Source organism: Larus michahellis, chromosome 7 (assembly GCF_964199755.1).
Source record: "Larus michahellis chromosome 7, bLarMic1.1, whole genome shotgun sequence".
NCBI lineage: Eukaryota > Metazoa > Chordata > Aves > Charadriiformes > Laridae > Larus > Larus michahellis.
This window is the reverse complement of record NC_133902.1, coordinates 49269035-49289447: the sequence shown is the minus strand read 5'-3', so window position 1 is coordinate 49289447 and position 20413 is coordinate 49269035. Positions and strand designations below refer to the sequence as shown.

General features: G+C 41.9%; 1 protein-coding gene across 12 annotated transcripts in view; it reads right to left on the bottom strand.

Moving 5' to 3' along the window:
- KALRN (kalirin RhoGEF kinase) overlaps window positions 1–20413 on the bottom strand; it is a 522320-nt gene that overhangs the window by 128705 nt on the left and 373202 nt on the right. For all 12 annotated transcript variants that reach the window (XM_074595384.1, XM_074595391.1, XM_074595388.1 and 9 more), the window contains 6 exons: window positions 17775–17867; window positions 16235–16346; window positions 14244–14434; window positions 13735–13836; window positions 12887–13029; window positions 11434–11536 (listed from right to left, as the gene is read on the bottom strand). In XM_074595384.1, coding sequence (XP_074451485.1) covers window positions 11434–11536; window positions 12887–13029; window positions 13735–13836; window positions 14244–14434; window positions 16235–16346; window positions 17775–17867 — 744 coding nt within the window. The remainder of the gene's footprint in view (window positions 1–11433; window positions 11537–12886; window positions 13030–13734; window positions 13837–14243; window positions 14435–16234; window positions 16347–17774; window positions 17868–20413) is intronic.

Sequence of the window (20413 nt, the reverse complement as noted above, 5' to 3'; positions counted from 1 at the left end):
TGGAATCTTGCTGGGAAAAAAAATACTATTTTTGATAACATGAATCAATTTAACTGTTTCCCATTCAGTCAAAGATCAATTTAGATCTAGAAGCTCCTCTGCCATTTGAAGTCCCACTCAGTTTCTAACTTAACATAAATGGCAACAAACCTTTGACATCTGATTCTTTGGAAATCACAGCACATTTATAAAAGTCAAACAACAGCTGGTCTCTCTTTAGAGCTGAAAACCAGAGTACCCTTTAATTCTTCTGTGCAAATCAATACTTTATTTGAATCCTTCTATTTTAAAATGTACTAAACTTGGGTTGGTGATATCTTTGAAAGACAGGGATTTTCCTGCACTTCCTTCCTTCCTACTCTGTTTTGATTGCATTAAACTGATTCACTTAACCATCCCCATAAATTAAACATCCTCTTTCTTCACAGCAGGCATCAAAACATTGTTTTTTGTTTGGTAATATAGATTTACTGATATGGAGCATGATTTATTTCCTGTCATTTAACACCATAGCGTAGTCCACAGCTGAGTTTCAACCATTTTTACATTCTGCACCTTATTCCTGTACACTTTAAAATTACAGCCATCCCATCTAAGTAGGATCACACGCTCTTCAGAAACGTCTTGTGATTGAGAGATACCACATTCGCTGGGAATTTAGGATACTGGTTATATCAACTAAGACAACCTTTAGCTGCATGCCTTGCGCCTGTAAGGGGAAGATGTTCATCAGCACATCAGTATAGAACTGGATTTTCACACTTCTTGCAGGAACAGAAAGGAGATATCAAGTGGGCTGCCACAGAAGTAAGTACCTACACAGAAGTAAGTACCCTGCATGTATGTGTTGACCCTTGGTATTCACAGCTACAATGTTCGCAGGAGAACTTCAGCCTGAAGGAGTTCCATGAACTTCACTTTACTGATATTTTCAAATGTTACCGATTTACTTATTTTCCACCAAAAGATGCATTAGATTGAAATAATCTGATGATATGACTGAAAGCAGACTGAATGATGACTCTTATTTCCTAAATGAAAAAGATAATCTATGAAAATCGGTAACAAATGATCTCTATGAAATGGATAGCAACAAAACCGAAACCTTACAAAAGAATGCACTTTATAAAAGAAGTGGAGTGGACATTATCTGCCCAGGGTGTAACTTCCAGTTATGCATGGAGCAAAATGCTGAAAAAGAAATCTTTGAAGAAACTTTTTCCCTGGGACTGCACTTTTCAGGGACGTTCAGTTGGATCTCTTCTCAGCATCTGAACACCCAGCTGAATCTAGATTCATATCTGCAGTTATTTATAGCTGCAAATAAAAAAGTGAGAGAGGTGTTAAGAAAATATCTGTGGCTTCTGCACTGGTCTGGAAATAAACCTGTGAGTGCTGACCAGTTACCCTTCCCCAGACCACCAGAGGAATGGATATCCTTTGGGGACAGAATTGTGTCCAAGCATTTTGAGAGCAGAGGTCCTACTAAAGTTCAATAGCGCTTTCACAAATCCCAGCTGAGATATTTAAGGTGTATGGCAAATTTCATGCATGCCTTTCATGAATTTATTTCCTAGAAATATTACCCAATGAACAATATGATTTCTACTCCCATGGCCACTACAGATGTTCCACATTTCCAGATATTCATTCATTTTTGTTCATGAAATGAAACCCCTGGCTGCTCCAGAGTCAGCAAACTCTCCATAGGTAGGAGCTCTCCATAGGCAACTCGTTATTTTTTTTTTGTTTGAGAGTGCATTAGGCACATTAGAAACAATTACACTGGGATTAATTTTTTTTATATCTTATAATTAAAAATCTGACACTAATCCTGTTATTTTAAATGCCCTTTGAGGTGAGAAAGAAAGAACCCCTTGTAAAGGTTGTGCCGCCTTTTTTCCTGTTTTGGCTTTGCTGTACTTTCACAGTGATGAGGCCAGGGTTGTGTGAAACACTCAGACCTCTGGGAAATTTCTTCCTAAAATTCAACTCTCGAATAAAAAAAGGGGGTCTTTGATGAAATTCATCCACTGTCATCTTCTGTCAGGTAGATGCGGGGGGAATTGTCCAGGCATGCAGTACAGTAAGAGATGGATCAGGCTCCACTACGTAGTTAGGACTTTAGACAAAGTTCCTGAGGAATTACTAGGAAGTTTGCAAGCGCTCGCAACAAGTGTGATATTTTAAAAGCAGCTGCTCATGTTTTACTTTGTTGTTCTAAAGAACATATACACCTTTTCTGAGAAAGCTCTTTGAAACAAGACAGCCTGCCTTTAGTGCTGCCTCCACCCACTGCTGCAACAAATACTTGCTGCCAACAACAGAAAACCAATGTCCCTACTCTCAGCAGCACTTGCACCCTTGACAGATCGCTTCTCGGAGGTAAACCTGCTGATCATCTCCTTGTTAGATTTAGAAATGGGCGACGGAAAAGACAGGTAACACGTAATTCAAGCCAGGATTAAACCTGGCTGAAAACCAAGGTTAGTAAGAATTACATTTTCCTTTGTTTTGAAACCTGGTTCCAATCCAGGGAAGACCAAAGTCCATTTTTTCAAAGTTCTCAGAGGAAAAAAGGGCCAAAGGTCCCAGAATTGTCCTGGGAGATTTGTGTTGTAGGCAGTGCTGGTATTAATACCTGTTCTGAGGAGCTGGAGATCCTGCACTACCTGCATTATAAATCCAAAAAAAGAGCCGTCGACTGACTCCATGCAGATGACAGGTGGATAAATTCCTGTAAAGCTGCCAGTCATAGTGACAAGTGTACAAAAAAAAGAAATGGCAATGTGAGACCTATCATCCAAGTCTCCAAAACAGAGCCTAAGTTACACCTAGGCAGAGCATAGGCCCGGCACTGACTCTCTGAGCGAGGGGCAGTTTTAACTATTTGGATCACATCTGGGGTTCAGAGTTTCCTGTGAGTGCCCATGCACCTTTGCATGACGAGTCAAATAAGGTGTGCGTAGCACTTCAGTCCTGGCATTGGAAATTTAAAGATGTCATTTAAATCTTGCCTGTTTGAGTCTGTTATATTTCACTCCAAGAGCCTCAGTTTTTTTTACCAAAAGACTGAAAAATCTCGAATGGAGACAGGCAAGTACAAGCCTGCAATTCAAACGCCGGAACATTTCATGATGCTGGCAGTGCTGCATTCCTGATAAGAAATGCAAGAAAGGGGAAGTCCTTATTTATACTTAGGAAAGAGAGGAAAAAAAAAAAAAAGTGCCACAGTAATATTACTGAACATGAATGACTAGAAAGGCAAGTTCACCTCAAAGAAGGTATTGCCAGCAGAGATAAAACAGTCTTATTTTATCAGCTCCAAGTGTCACTTCAATAACCTCAGTTTCAGGGTACTATTCAGAGTAAAAAAAAAAAAAAAAGATACATATATTTGTATATTTTTCCCAGGGAAGAGTTGAATTTGCAGGGGTCCTATCCAAGATTCAGAGCAAGAATTGAGAGGCAGTCTCCCAAAGCCCAAGGAAATGTGAAGACAGTACCATTAGAGAGAGAGAGAGGGAGAGATGTCGGCTCCTGGCTGAACAGTTTATTTCCTTGATAAAATAAACATTTTGCTGCTGCATGACAGTATCTAGAAAAGAGTTAACAACCTATAGCTAAAAAGCACTCAAGAAGGCTAATTAAAGTGCCAAAAATGTTTTATGTCAGGCTTTCCTTTGCCAGCTATCATGTTCTCGCTTTTCCACAGGTGAGGGCAGTAAGATCGCAGTGTGACAACTGCACTAATGCTAGGCAGCGTCCAAGCAATAGAAATATATCCTCTGGAGTCGTAATTCACTCCTCTCTTCTTTATCTTATCTTCACAGGAAAAATTCACTTAACAGTCAGAAGTCATTTTTATTACATAAATTTAATTTTTCTCATGGTATCATAATTCATCAGTCACTATAAGGGAGCAGCACTCCAGACACTACATTACTCAGTTCTGGCGCATCACTTGCCCGGACAGGATCGGTGCAGACTAACCACAACAATACTTACATAAATGAGACCAAATCAATCCCTTCCTTTGCCCTTTAGAAACTCATAGTTGCTAAACTGAATCTAATTTACTTAAAATATATAGGCTGGAGGAAGAAATCTCTTCAAGTCATTGCCCAGCCTCACCTGTCAGACAACTCCATATGCATCATGTTTCACAGGGCTCCAGAAAACATAAAGATTTCTAAAGGAATACTCCAGATTCCATATTTGAGTGACTACCTGCTTTATGACCCGCTCCATATTCCCATGATCATGCTCTCCCTTAGCTCTGCCATAGCCAGTTTACATCATACCTTCCACCTTCCTTCACATCAGCTACAACCTATAGCAGCCATTAACCACCAGCAGAGTGACTTTCTGCTGACGGGGGGTTTCTATTCAGTTCAGTCCCCCTGCTCAAGTACTGCCTCCAGTCCGCAGTGGTACACGTTTTGACCATGCACAAGCACTGCTGGGGGTCAACAGCTCTTGTGCCTTGAAATTCCTCCGGTGCTGCAGCAGAATGTGTCTCTTGCACACCACTCAATACAGAACTCTCTGGCAGAGGTGGAAAAGGCTGAAACTCAGATCATGGGATGCACACGTTGTGCCGTAATAATGCCAGAGGGATAGAGGGCTTGGGTCACTAGCTGTGTAAATACTTTGTAAAAGACTAGAGATGATTTAAAAAACCCTAGTACCAGGGGTTTTTCAAAGGAAAAAAATGCTTCAGGAAAGTAAAGTATATAACGGAGAGCTACAGAACACTTTAACAGCATTGAAGAGAGACAGAGATCTGCTATGTAGTTTTTAATTCTGTTTGGTACATCAGTTCCCTTGCTGAGAAACTAAGTAGAAATTAAATTGTCAGCTCAGTGTGAGAAAGAGCGCTCTCATTAGCAAAATTAATGTATGCGTTTGCCTTATGGCATTGTTTTTAATTTTTCTGTGCCTTTAATTCCCTCTCTGAAAATGGGGATATCTCTCATTTTTATCCAAGGTCTGCATTTTCTCTACTTGACAAAGTAATGTTTCATATCGACATCTGTTTTTTAAAACGTTTTTTCCTTATGTTGATGTTCTTATTTCAAGGGGATTTTCATTGGAAGATTATTATTATTTCATTGTTTTGTAGTAAATGCTTTCATTTCTTTAATTGAGTTTTCTAAGTCGTTGCACCTTTGAGAGGAGCCTTAGGCTGGCTGCTGATTCCAAGTCAGTCTGAGAGCACAGAAGAGAAGAATGTTCTTAGTCCCTGCCATGGTTTAACCCCAGCCAGCAGCTACGACCACACGGATGCTCACGCAGTTCTCCCTCTTCCCTCAGAAGGGCAGGGAGAAGAGGGAGAAAAGGAGGGGAAAGGGAAAGGAAAAGACTTCATGGGTTGAGATAAAGACAGTTTAATAGAACAATAACAGAAAAGGAAAATAACAGTGACACAAGTCACTCACCACCTGGCAAACTGGTACCTTCCAGAGCACTGATTGCGAGTTCCCACCCCCTGGCTAACCTTCCTTCATATACCGAGCATGACATCTATGGTACGGAATATTCCATTTGCCATTCTGTTGTTCTTCCTATGCTCCTTCTCAGCTTCTATGGGATGCTGAAAAGAGTCCTTGAAAAGTATAAACATCGCCTAGCAACAACTAAAACAATATGCATTATTGACATTTCTTTCAAAGCAATCACTAGAAAGAAAATGAACTCTTTCTCAGCTGGAACCAGGACGGTATCAAAACCAGAGAAATCTCTGGTGGAATCAGCTTTATAATCCAGGCAGAGCTGATGTGCAATGCTGGCAGCAGCAGCGATTCTGGTCCCAGTGCTAGCATGCTCCAAGGGGCTAGTTCCACTTTCAGCTAGAGAGCTGGACACATCTGCAAATACAAATTTGCAACTAGACCCTATGCCTTCACGCCAACGCAAACCACCTGGAAACCCACCCTCTATTCGCAGGATCCACATCCTGAGATGGGGAGAGCAGGGCACACACTGTGCTGGGCTGTTATGTCAGTTTTACACCAGTGTGAGGGAGAAGAGTTTTGCCTCAGTGACATTTAGGGGATGATGCCAGCTATCAGCAACCAGGAGCTCCCTACTTGCTGTAGTCAGGTTTGCAACTCCCACTGCTGGAAGCAAGTGGCTGAACTCCAGCTGATGGAATCAACAGTTTCAGAGAAGGGAGTATTTGTAAAATTCCTCCTCACCTTACATATTTCATTTCTTTACAAGCTGCCCGGTCAGAGTGGGATCTTTGGCTTTTCAAGTTTGGTTTTAGGCACTTTTATGTCAATAGTTAATTTGCAGATTGATTTATGCTGGGAAACAATGACTGACCACTTTGTATTGTACATGTTGATGGTGGCATCTAATAAACATACTGATTTTCCTTATATCCTCATTGTGAGGTATGTAACAGAACAAGTTTCCCTTACTATTGAGTGAGTGGGCGTTTCCATTTGGTAATTTTGTTGGGTTTTTTTTTTAATCAGCACAAATTAACACCAGGCAATAGTTCGAGGAAATACTACCTATTTAGAAAAACATGCAGCATGCTGGTGCACAACTTCATGGAGTTCAAGCCCCAAATGATTAGTAGCCTCCAGGAAGAAAGTGGGGGATCAAGGCACTTCTCATATCTGTGTTACTTGGAAAGGAAACTTCCAAGGAAATGAGAATTTTTCCTAACGAAGAATCTGAAGCAGTACTTCCTGCATCAGATCCTGACTTCTGCTTTAGTAGCAGCATCACAGGGAGAAAGCTATTTTGCCTTGATAAGACGCCTTTCAAGAAAAGAGAATCTGCCACTAGGTGACTTGTTCCAACAAGCCTTAATTCTAAAATCTCCCCTCTTACGCCAATTACCTTCAATTAGAAAAATTATTATTCCCAGATTTTATATAATACCACCAATGTGGAAGAGGTCAAGATCTCAGTCTCATGACTGCTGAAAGATGAGCTGAGTCCAGTATCTAACGGAAAAGATAAAAGTATATCATGTATATTTGTTTTTAGAGAGTAAAAACTTTTTGGTTCACATTTCAGAGCTTTTTTCGATATCCAAAAACAACAGGAGGAAATGAGAACTGCTCTCCTCAGCAGTCTGCAAAAGCCACACAAAAAAAAGCCATTAGAAGATGGACCAGTATCGCCAGAAACAGCTGTTTTACAAGCCAATAGATCAATGGGCTTAACAAATGAGAATGCCCTGCATTCTAGCATTTTCTTTAGGTAATTCCCCACTGCTTTGAATCCAAATACAAAAGCTGAAATCCTGTCCGCTGTGAATTGAATAGGGCAAGGATTTCTCCCTCAGGAGAGGGTTTTAGATAGCATGCTGAAGAGGGCTTACTGTATAGAACAAAAGCCGTCTAGTTTGCCTTTTGGAAAAGGATGAAGAAATTTTGCATAGTAGGTTACCTAGGACCTGACTTGGATGCTCAAAGGGAATTACACTTACCGTAGCAGTATTCATTATCTATTGATTCTTTAGCACTGAGCCCAGTGCATGAACCCTATTTTTCCCTCTATGTAATACTTTCCCCAATGACAATCCGAGTAATTATTTTTCAGTGTATGAAATATTTTAGATTACAGATTGCATACAGAAAAAGTTGTAGATTGCAAATGGAAAAATAAACAGTTTATACGTTCTCACTTTCTTTCCTTTTACGAAGGTGCAAACTTACAGACCTTACTTGAAGTCTGCATTTCTACTGTATAGTATTTAATGAAAATGAAATGTTTGAGCCCAGGGATAATGGCTTTATATGTTTTTTGAGAGAGAAAAATGCAAGAAAATTAAAGGACTAAGATAAAGATTTAAGAAGCTACTTAAACGGGTATTTGATTTAAAAGACAGGAGTGATCTCTTTTTCTTTTTTTAAATTTCTTTAACAGACTTGGAAATTTTATTTGTTTTTAATCTGAAGTGTCTCATATAACAACCTGACCACTTCCTGCAGCCAAGAAAGCCTGAATATTTAAAGACTTAGTAACACTTTTGGAGTCAGGCATATAATTAAGAATATTTTAAAAGGAGAGTCTGCTACCATAAAGATTGCTGTCAATGCTATGACTAATGTACAAATGTAACGTTTGCAAGAATTCCTGTCATCCCCTGTCCTCTGCCCCCACTCCCCCTGTGCATATTCCTAATACAAACAAGAAAAAGAAAGAGACAAGTGCAATGTGCCATCAGATGTCATTTGTGACGGCATCCAACGTGTGAGCGACAGAGCAGAACCAGGACTCAGCGCTTCTGGCCCCCAGCCAAGTGCTCTGTCCTCTGCCCCAAATGATCCCCCTGGTAAATGTTATGAGTAGGTTCAGCTGTTTTGAGAGAAAGCAAAATCCTTGCTGAATTTACAGTAATGTTATCACATTCCCACTTAACAACCTTCTGCCTTTTTACAAGTTTGAAATGCAAAGGTAAAGCTTTGCTCTGGGGCTGCGCCGTGATGAGAGAGGAGACAGCGATCGCTACTTGCAACCCAGAAGGAGTTGGCTCACAAATAGGCTGAAAGACAGACATATGACTTGGGGCATAGTAGGAGTGTTATTAAGCAGAAGTGCTACTTGAAATTGGGAATCTTTGAGAGGCTGTGTTTTTCTTAGTCTAAAATGTTGTTTGGCATTCTTGTCTGAACTTTTAACTAATGCATTAGGTAATCCTTGGGTGCAATAGCAAGGTTTAGGGAAAGGACAAAGTGTGTCAGCTAAATCTTTGAATTCTTTTGCCTTCAGAGAGCAGTATCAACTCTAAAATGTTACTTGAGAATTGTTTCTGGCACTGAGTTAATACATAGATGGTCCCAGTGCAGGATTAATTAGCTGCCACCCTGGCACACTGCTAGCACTGCAAAGCTCTTCACATGCGTTTGTAAACAGGGCTGCTGTGAACAGCCAGAGTTTTTAAAGGTTCCTCTGGATGGAGATCTCATTGGGGCACACAGGGAGGTCACCCATGGAGGCTACAGCTGCAAAATATCTCAGAGCCTTAATCTGAACTCCTGGGAAAAACTCTGCTGACTACGCTGAAGTCAAATACGCAGGGAAACCACTATTTGCTGAACACTTTCCCTATCGGTGCTGTTATCAGTACCACGCGAGTTAATTATAACACATATGTTACAGTGTTTACCAAGGAGTAGCAACTGTGCCAAGAAACCTCAGCCAGAGAGCACGATATGCTACAGTCTTCCAGTGCTGATAACTCAATACCAGTCTATGTGAGAAGATAAATCTTCCCAGTCCAGCGAGATTCACTCAGACCATCCTAGAAGATAAGCACAACTTTACAGTGAAGAAAAAAATCCCATTTCAAAGTTGGAGGGTAAAATAACTTGTAATGACAGTGAATTATTCCCACGTGGTGAAATGTCACCACTGGGAGTCTTGTGTCGTGTTAGGTCCTTGCACAGCTTTGGGATCTGGTAACACAGAGTCCCCTCACAGCAGGTACTAACACGTGCCAAGGGCTCCGTGCAAGCAGCATAAGAACCGATGTCTGAACTGAGACTGAACACAGGAGTGCCTCCATGCAGCTTCAACGGTAAGAAAGACAACTCAGCTCCATCTGTCATTAACTTGGGTAACATTGTGTAGAAAAACTGAGAAAGAACTATAAAGTGATACAGGGAGATCATTCTCCTTGGAGCAAAGACACTGTAATGCAGCACTCTGGGAGCTAAATTCTCCACAGTATTCTGGCATTAACATCAGTGACAGCAGGGAAACCGTTCAGCAGGAACTGCCTCTCTAAGGATGATAGACTAGTTGCTGAGATTCAACAAAGCACATACAAGTGTATTTAAGCTTTAGCTGTACGCTGGAATTTGTTTCTATTCATTAAATGTATATAAGGACACACAAACACACAGGTAGCCTTAAGTTAGCAAGTGACCCTACCCACCTTAAAAAGGTAAGAAACATGACACAACCCTAGAACTGATTTAGTCTTTCCCCAGTGGTAACAAATTTTTCTCTGTACGTTTTGGCGCTCAATTTACCTCACCATTCAGTTCAAACAAGGTTTTGGATAGAAATTCCTACAACCCTTTCCAGTCTTGCGTCCTTAAACCAACTGTTGCCATGATGGGCTGTCTTTCAGGGTACCGCCTGATCGTCTCCTGTGCTGTTGGCATTATAGATCTTCTCTGCAGCTACGGCATGCAATATGGAACACCTTACCCAGACCCTGCCTGTCTACCTAATTCATGCAACTGAGGCAATGCGCTTGAGGCAAATGAGCAAAGCTTATGCGAATACTTAAAATTAAGCATGAGCCCAAGTATTCTACTAAGTCAGTGCCTTTCTCAGGAATGATAAATGTGAAAAACATGGAAAAACAGGGTGAGTCCACATGGATTGAAGAAGACATAAGAAAGTACATCTTTGGCATCGGGCAAAGTATTTGCATACATTACAGTGGCCTTTGGATTGTGAGGACTGAGTTCATCTTTCAAGATAATCCCTGTACTGAACCTTACTTGTGAACTTTACAATGATAAACTTGAATTCTGGTTTTGTGAAGACACCCTTCTACCTTGTGTAAGTAGCAGAATAATTAAAGCCATGATAAACAGATAAATCCATAATGGTTCTGGAGAATTCATCCTTTCACAAGTTACACCTGATTTCAAAACAACACATGAAGAGAATATGCAGATTCTCTCGGTGGATATGACAAACTCCAACAGCGCAGCTAGGGTAAATTGTTACTAACAGCCCATTTACTCCTACCACCAACTGCTAATTCAGCTGAAGACCACAGTTGGAGGTATCAGGGTGACAAATTCAACTCAGCCATCCTAGTGGAGCTGGGAATCTGGACTCAGATCGTCTGATAAGTAAAACGATGAGTACATACGTGCCGACAGCATGCAGCATTCCAACAGAATCTAGTGCATCTCAGGGCCATCCATATGCTCCACCATATGTCCACGAGGAGAGGGGTCCAGAATCATAGTCACTGGAAAGGGTAGGTCTCCCAGGCTCTCAAGATACCAGCCAGGATCCCAGTTTTGCTGTATTAATTGGAGTGTAAGCACCTGTATTTCCTCCAACAAACTACTGATTTTAGCGCGGAGGGCAAATATGGAACATAGCCAACTGTCTGCTGATTCAGAAGCTGGCTCCCACAGGGCAAGTTCTACTAGGGAAGAAAAGGTTGCTCTGGGCTGTGTTTCTTCAGAGCCAATACAACCTGTGTGTATTAACCAAAAAGAAGCTGCAGCAACAGAGATGTTACCATGTAAAACAGCAGTACTGACAAGCACCTAGAAACAGACTGGATTTGAATAGCCTAGCATAGGGGAATACAAGTTTTGACTCACTCAGTGGAAGACAGGCTGCTTTATTTTTGCCTTCTATCCTGCTCTTCACTTACATTTTTCTGGGGGCGATTAGCTGCAGCGTATTTCCACATTTCAGTCCTACCTTATCGCTGTCCACTGTGTTCTGTGATGTCCTGGATGCAATGGAAATGGTGTCAGGTTGACTGCTGCCATCTCCTTGGCTGTCTGCGTCATCTACTCCGTCTCTGCAAAAGACATAATGGGGAAACAATGATGCTTACTTAACACACCACCTTGGAATGTGCACAACTTTATAGGTGGATTTGAGAAGTGCCGAGTCAGCATGCCAGAGCTGGCTTTGTGCTAAAATTACCTCACCGATGCAGCCCATGTTGCACCCTCAGCCATAGGGTTGGGATTAGCACATAATCACAACGTTTGTTGCTGGAAACAGGATGGCCGTTGCCTGCATATTTACAGCAGAGAAGACTCTGGCGTTCAGAAATAGCTCTGTAATGAGGGTGTCAGGCAGAAATTTTCCTACAATTAAATTTCTGCCTTAACCAAAACCATTCAGCCCAGGCCACATGTGACACTGAAGGAAGGGGTATTTCTCTTGTCTCACAGAAACCACATCTTCAGGAATTTAATACTAACCCATAAAAATTATATTCAAACAAACAGAAATAAAGACAATGTAGTGATCTACAAATTTACCTCTATGAGTCTGCTAACAGAGGGCATTTTCTTCTCTTTTGCTGTATAGATATAGTTCTCCTACATCTTAACTGGTCTTTCAAAATAAACATTTAAATAATACAAAATACATATTTAAGGACAAAGAAAAAAAAAATAAGATCCCTGTTCTGTACTAGAAAACTCTCGTATTGGTGCATGTCCCCAGGAAGAAATGTCTGGATCTCTGCTTTGCTACAGATCTCCTGGGTGACCATCTTTACTCGTTGATTTGGATGCCTCTATAATACAGCCTGAAGTAAGAGAGCAATAAAACTTGATGAGGAAATGGAGATGCTCAAATTACAGGTGGCTTTTGGGAATGCCAGCATGACAACAAAAGAACAATTCATTTTCTATAATTTGTATTTAATCCAGGATTCAAAGAAGTTGACAAAAAGAATTAATATAACTTCACAGGCTGAAATGAGTTTGTATTTGATGATGAAACACAGATTCTCTGCTGTAGTAATATATTATCATGACCAGATGTGATTTTCATCATCAAGCAATTCAGAATGCCAAATGTAAAAAAAAAACACAATCTTTTAATAGTCAAATGTGAAGAAGTAAATTCTACTTTGGGAAAGAAACATGATCTTGGACTCCGAAGAACTTTTACTGTTCATTTCTCTCCAATACTCTGGAGTACTAAAATAAAAGACCTTTGTATGTATATCATAGAAGTGCTTTCTTGCTACTTTTGCCAAGACAACATATAAAAATCAAAGATGATGAAAACTGCTTTTGACTATAGTAAGAAAAAGTAAGTGAATCCAGTCAAGAGCCCACAGACACTACACTGCTGTTGGTCGAGAAAACGTTAGTGATTTCATGTTGTATGGAATGACTGAGGTTACCTTCTACTGTTGTTTCGCTGCTTTGCTGGTGTCTTGGGGAGCTGAATTGGCTCTTTCAGAGCTCCTTTCAGATGGATAATCCTTTCTTGAATGACTTCCCGGATATTTTTGATCCATTCCTGTTTTGTTTCAATACTGGATGCCTAAAGTTCCACAAGGCAGAAAGACAGGCACTTTATCATATTCCCAGCATGTCACCTCCTATGTAGAAGAATTGTGGTTGGCTGATGAAAATGCATGATTAACTGTTTCTCCTCTCTGCTGTATTGTTTTAGCTGCTGGAGTACCCGGTAGCCTCAGGAGAACTGAGGTACTTTTACCAGACCTGCTTGGCAAGCAACAGTAAAGCAGCTAAGCTCTGGATAAATATATTTAATGCCAGCAATACAGCACGCTCTGTGGAGGGGAAATAGGTTATCAGTGCACAGCTGGGATTTCCTCAGACAAAATAACTATAACATGAATTCTTCATTAGAAACTCACTTGGCAGAAATGGCTGTCAGCTCTGGAGGTTTGAGGAACAGGTTGCCTGTCAATAAGCCCAGCGGCCAAGGACTAAGAGAATTACACCTCCCAGCCAAACACCCCGAGACCTGCCCTGAGTCAGTGTGCAGCTGCTCAACCCAGGTTGCAAGAGGAGATGCAATTTCAGCAAGGCTGCACAACTTCACTGTCTTGGTTCGTACTGAGGCCTTAGAGCTGAATTGCTCCCGATGCAGGCATGACCCTGCTGACAGACATGGAAGCCATGCGAATATGAGGAGGGAAAAAACTGACCTTTCATTCAGTGCTCCCAAGGCCTCAACTAGCAGCTCTAAAGGCAAAGGAAACAAGCAGAAAAGACTTACTTTCAGCACTGTTTTATTGTCTGAGGATGGTGTTCGTCCAGACCACAAAGCAAATTTACAGGGATCTCCTTCAACATGTTCAGTCACTCCCAGTTCTGAGGTCTAGTGTGGAGGAGAGATGATGAGAGATTTCATATATATGAAGACTCATGAGTCCAGAAAAGTTTACATTTGCAGGGAGAAGTGGGGAGGCAAGGATGGACAAGGGAGCGAGGTCTTGTCTCTGCTTTGCTACACACAGATAATCACGGGGATATGGCAAGGAAGTGAATGGCTTGAGTGATCCTCCTTGCATTTCCCACCCACCCTCCATATCTCACTCTCTTAAACCTCTCCAGACTCACTGCAAGCTTGGCTTCCAGGTGAGCCCTGCAGGGCCCAGAGCGAGCCCTTCCAGGTGGCATGAGTATCCCCAACACAGCATGGCGACATGTGAGCCAGCCCCCAAACGCCACCTCTACCTACAAGAAACACAACACACGGAATATTTTCTTTACAGCCACACCTACCAGTAACTTGTTCTTGTAAACATATTTTGTGTGTCCTGAAGAATCTTTGATCTCTTTGCTAAACACCAAAGAGATTTCAAAGAGAAACAAATGCCTCTCACGGCCTTTCCGAATTAGAGACTTGGGATCCCACACTTGGAAGGAATCCTGAAGAATCAGCTCTCCCTGGACGTCCAGGTTCTCATCAAACCCTAAAACCACAAAATACATTGGCTTGTATTTGTTCTTGGGACCACTAATGCCAAGAAACACCAGAGCAGTAAGGACTTGAAATAAAAGGGTCTTTCTCTTTTTTATGCATATTCTGAAAGGACATCTATGGGCATCCACTGCCCCCGTGAAAATGTTTTTCTTTTTTTTTTTTCCCCCTACTGCAATGATATAATTATTTCACCAGAGGCAAATACGTCATATGTGCTAAATGAGACTGCTGCTGAAGTGCAGTAGTAATTACTTCAAGATAAATATTATAAAGGTTTCAGTGGTGGTTACCATACACAGAACTGCAATGCAAAGAATCTTATGCATGTCAACACAAATTCAGGGAAATGTGACATGTGGTAGCTGGAAGTGCCCCATCATGCCATGATACCTTCAAGCACGCTAAGCCAGCCTTCAAGGGCCTGTGAGTCCACAGCAGTGGCACGGGGGAGCTACATCTATGAGAGCCAATTGGTATGGTGTCTGAAACAAGGTTTCCAGGAGGAGTTTCTCGTCTTCCAAGCTGCACGTCAAAATCCTTCACATGGCTGAGAATCACAGGACTCCCTCCACACAACTGGCAGGCCTGAGGGAAAAGGGAGTCCCTAGTGCAAGGTGCCCTCCAAGTTGCTGTCTCAGCAGCTTGTGAGTGACACTTCTCTCCAGAGCTGGGGACTGCTCCTCCATCAGCACAGCCTGCTGTTGCTCATGCCGGATAGCCCTAGGAGAGCTGCAAGCAGCCCTGGCCCCTGCTCTAAATATGCAGGAATAATGTTTTATTCAGAAGACAACTGTCCAAGTGCTTGTCTACCCTAACAAAGTCATCCCTGGCTCCTTTATTATTGTGTGTCGCTGGTAGTCTCATGGGGACAGATTATCCAGGCGTTATTTTGGGAAACCTTGCTTTTCACCAGACACCACAGTTAAACCACCTTTACAGTGTTTCTACCCATTCTGGGTCAGTTTTCCCCCTGCAATTTTAATCGCTTGGTCTTAATATGCTGCTTAGCTACTGATAGCATTTCCTTTTTCTTGCCTGTTTTAGTACTCTTCTCGTTTCCTGGTTCTAACTCAAGCCAGGCTAGAAATTATTTTCCCAGGCCAAGAAACTGTTTGAGAGACAATAAAGCACCTCCATCCAGAATAAAATTTTTAAATTTTAGAAATACTCCACACATCAAAAAGCCAATAAAATAATTAACTTTGGGGCAATCATAACATTTTTTCTGTATTTTTGAAATACTTTTTAATAATACTTTTTTCTTTTTTTTTTTTTTTTAATCTTTGGGATAATTATACTAACATTTTGAAACACAAGCTGTTTTGACTCAGAAAACCAGAACTTTTCCTTTTGAAATGTTGAGACAGTATTTAGAAGTGTTTTCATTCAATAAGCCTTACGGCTGCCAGCAGCTAAACTGATACTGTTTCAGGAGGGGTTTTTTTTTGTTTCATTAAGTAAGAATGTTTTAACCAAATATATATATACATTGTATATGTGTACACACACGTCTGTACATATATACATATATCTACATACACATATACATACATATATATACACACACATAAGATATAAATAAATAAAACCCCACGACTTCCTAGCCAGCTTTACTCAGATTCCAAGACTTTTAGAGAAATATCAGAAAGGAGTCAGGAATTACCTGAAAATTACAATCAATCAACAACATTGCTACAATCAGCCTGTACTAATTTTCTACACAAGTTACAAGAAGGCTTAATTTATCAGCAGGTCCCTCCCCTGCCCCTGCCACCTGCCCATCTGCTACCTTCCAGCATGCTGACGTGCATTGCATCGTTGGCCTTTTTTGGGACGCTGAGCATCACTTCCAGACCGTCTTTGAGTTCCCCTTTGCCCTCCTCACAGCAGGTTAGCAGTTCCTAAGAAGGAATACAGAGTATCTATAAACAAACTCTGATCAACATGCTGGCTTTATATCCGATTGTGTTACCTGGTACATGCAACTGCTTCACTGACAGCGACAGGAGAACGCTGAACTGCATCAAAACCCACCGTGGATGCTCACAGATAGTGGGGATCAAATGGGAATGACTGTGAAGCAACACAAAACAAGGTGCTCTTGAGTGAGACTGCACACTCAGAAGATTTCTGGGGACTTATGACTAACCAACAGACATCAGTCAGTCCAGCTGTGCCAGCTGGGTTGCAGGAACCCCTGCCCGATCCAGCAGTGCTGGTGAGCAGTGCAGCGCGGGCAGGGCTGGCACAGTGCTGGGCCCAGGGCAGGGAGGGCCCTTCAGGCAAGATTCACCTGAGGAGGAGACCAAAGGGGTGATGCCTGAAGGGGTGTTTTAGCCTTCCCATGAGCAGCTGGTTTGGGCAGTGTAGGCTCCTTGTCCCACAGCACTCACAAGACTATGGCAAACCTGTGCGTTGTTTCCGTAAACTGGTACAAAGCACAGATTTGTCAACACACTGAATGCACTCAGTAAGTACTTTCCTGGTACAGCATATCACTCATTTTATACATACACAGGAAGCTTTAAAGAGATGCAAGTATTATTATCAGGTCCCAGCTTTTCAAAGTCAGAATCTGTCTCTTTCCTTATCCCCCAGATATTTTTTCTTCTCTGGTTTACTAGCTTTGAAGTGAACAGTAGCTGGTTAAGTTAGATCTAAAATTCACCTCCTCACGAGATATTGCAAAAACCTGTAACCAATTTACAACAAACCAACAAGGATTTTTTTGTTATTTTGGGTTTTTTTGTTTGTTTGTTTGGGTTTTTTTGCTTTTTTAATGGGAAATGTTAATGTTTCACTTGGAAGTCCTTTGCTTTGTATATGAAGCTTTTCCTTGTTTTTCAAATACAAAAGTTTCAGCTCACAAACAGAATGTAACACTAGTGAAGGAGTCTTAGTCAAGAGTCAGTGAAGTTTACCAAAGTTTACTACTGCTATCACTGAAGCCTTTCACTAAATTATTCCATGTCACAAACTTAGCAAGAAGGAAAGTAAACAGCTCTGTCATCCCTTCAATTTCCCTTTCCCAGTTCTTGCTTTTTAGGGTTAAGTCCACTTGGGTACAAAAAACCCCAGTTAAAACAGGTGATCAGGTTTTCTTTTTTTTTTTTTTTGTCTTTCTGTGAGTCTTTTCCTTTAAAACACCCAACCCAACCTGATTTCACACCTTGTTGCCATGCTCAGGCCTGGGAATTAGGAGTAGCAGGTCAGCAGTAGCTGCTTACAGGTCACAAACAGGTGATGAAGCAGCTCCCTTAAGAATAAGTTAACTCATTACACCTGTGAACTGCTCTGCATGAGCTGATTTGGGCAGCTCACTAAGGTACCTTCAGTAAGAGTTGGTATTTTGTGATCCTCTGGACAGGCTTGATTAAATAAGAAGAGATGGAGTTGGCCAGACCGTGTCTTTGCTGAATTTCCTAGAAGAGATAAAAACAGCAGTCATTCATGGAAACTATTTACCCCCCTGCCAGACAGAACCACCCATAACTAATTATATCTCTGGATCTCTGTGTTTCTTTATTTTTTTAACTCTCTCTAAGCTCACATGCAAATAACCGTGGTTTCAGAGAGGCTGGCAATAAACTTCAGAGTCCCTCTAAGGCCATTTAAACTGCAGGGGCCCTGTGTAAGTCAAGCTAAGGCTATGTTGAGTAAACTACATGGGCTTCCATTTAAATATGACTTATCTGTCATGTTAACTGGCTTCTCCTAGCTATGAAAGCCGAAAGCAGTCTTAACATTCAATTAAAATGGAGTGACATTAAATTAAATTGCATGCGTAGGGTGTAATTTAGCTGTCTAAACATAAGTGCCATTTGAGAGTGCTGGGGTAGCTGAAATATCCACATGGGAGTAACAGGGCTGACACAGTGGTGACAGACCTATGCTATTCTGAGGTGGCACCTGGGGGCCAGGAGAGATATCCTTATGATACCTTTTACAGCACTGAATACTTCTGGTTTGTCATCTGAATCTCAACCCAAAACTTCTGTGCTGATCAGTGTGATGTGTTCATGAACCTCTGGAGACATTGCAGATAAGCACCTGGTGAGGTCTGCAGAGGGCCAGCTGCCTCACTCCAACTGGTTCCAGTGGGAGTTAGAAGTTCCTGAAAATCCTACAGGACCCTAATGCACATATTTAGCCATCTAAAAGACTTCAAACTCATGCCCTACAGGGGCAGATTCTCTGCTGAAATAAAGCAGGTTGGAATTCTTCTGGTGTCCACCAGGCCCTAGGCATGCCTCCCCTTACTCCCGGCCATCAGGAAATCCTCAGTTCCTAAAGAAGCAGATGGGGAGGGGGAATGGGACTTATCTCAAGCTACTGGAAGGTAAGTTTGAGGCTGTAAAGGGAAGAAGTTACAGAAGATGAAGGGGGAAGAGCTGCCAAGAAGAGAGATATTCTTTCTGTATACAGTCTGATTTTATGCTGACTACTAGGGAGGTTACTGGGATTTTTAGCTCCATCTTTATGCTGGGATGCAAAAATAGCCATTTTTCACACAATGTGCCAACAGAGGTTTTTTTTTTTTGGTTGTTTTGTACTAGGCAAGTTTGTTTTAGAAAAAAATATCTTGGGTGCCATGAGCAAGACCCAAAAGGGAAGGGGCTCTTTGTGGGGGTTAATGGAGTTTGCATGAAGCTGAGTCATGGCTGGCTCCAAACAGGGACAGTCCCTGCAGAGCACATGGCTGGGACTCTATTAGTAACTGCGGGAGCCAGCAAGACCTCAGCCACGTATGTGAACTTCCTGGAACTGGCTAAGTACGCTTGTTTTTGTAGGATCTAAGTAATGAATTTAGCGCTATTCCTTCCTCCCAGCTCTCTGAAGAGCAGGGCAAGCTCCCAGCAAGATGCCTCCCATTCAGGCATTCCTCGCTCTGCCAGGATGCTCCCGGGTCAGACTGTGTGGAGACAGAGTGGGCTGGTGGAGTGACAGCTGTCCCTGCTGCACAGGAACCTGTGGCAGGGAAGCAATAGCACTGCTACATGGCCATCAGACAAATACGCTGCTGGAAAGGAACCTTCTCCCTGCAGCTCCTACCTCTGGTCCCTGAAGTGTTGGAGTAAGACAGCAGCCTGCTGCAGCGTGTCTTGGGTTGGCTTTGTAACAACTGGAGAGGTCTGAACTTACTGTGGAGGGTGGAGGTGGAAATGGGAGAGGTCTGTGCAGGGTAGAGTACAGTAATACAGACATTTCTCGCACACCTTTAAGTAACACGAAGCAGAGAGGTATCTGAGCTATCTCAGAAGCAGCTGGCAGGTTTCAGAAGCAAGCCGGCCACAGGGCTCTGTGCTCTCTACTTTGCCCTGATTCTTATTTAAAGCGAGCTCGGTTCACGTTGTAGCGTGCCACGGCTCACCATTAGACACAACTTTAGTTCTTTCTTGGGAGGAAAAGTGTCCCAAGGGTCTGGAAGAAATTAAGGTGTCTGACAGGCACCACGTGCTAGCAATTGCGTGTTGCAAAGCAGATGAGCTGCACAACAGCATCAACGTGTAGTCTTACATGCAATGACAGAATCCCAGAAAAACACCAAAAATATCCTCTGTGTAGGGCAGTACAGGACCCTCAGAGGCCCTTGGATGGACAAAATGGAGACAGGAATACTTGAATACAATTTCATACTATAAGGATTGCTGAATTTACCATGAAGCAGTGATGAAGTGCCCAGATTTTGTTTCAAATGTCTAAAGAGATTCAAAAATTAAGATAAGTTATCCATTTGTGTACAGTTGTTTAGTAGGAAGACAAACTGCATCCTGAACTGGGTGTACAGACCAATGGCTATCTGAGTAGACTGATTCAACACTAAAAACCTCATGAAACATTTAGGTTTTGTAATGCATGACACAAATCCTTGGTGAGCAATTTAAAAAAAAATATTACTAAGAAGAAACTGAGACCCTGCTTGCACCTCTGCCTATTTCTTAAGGGACACTCTAGCTCAGCAGAGAAA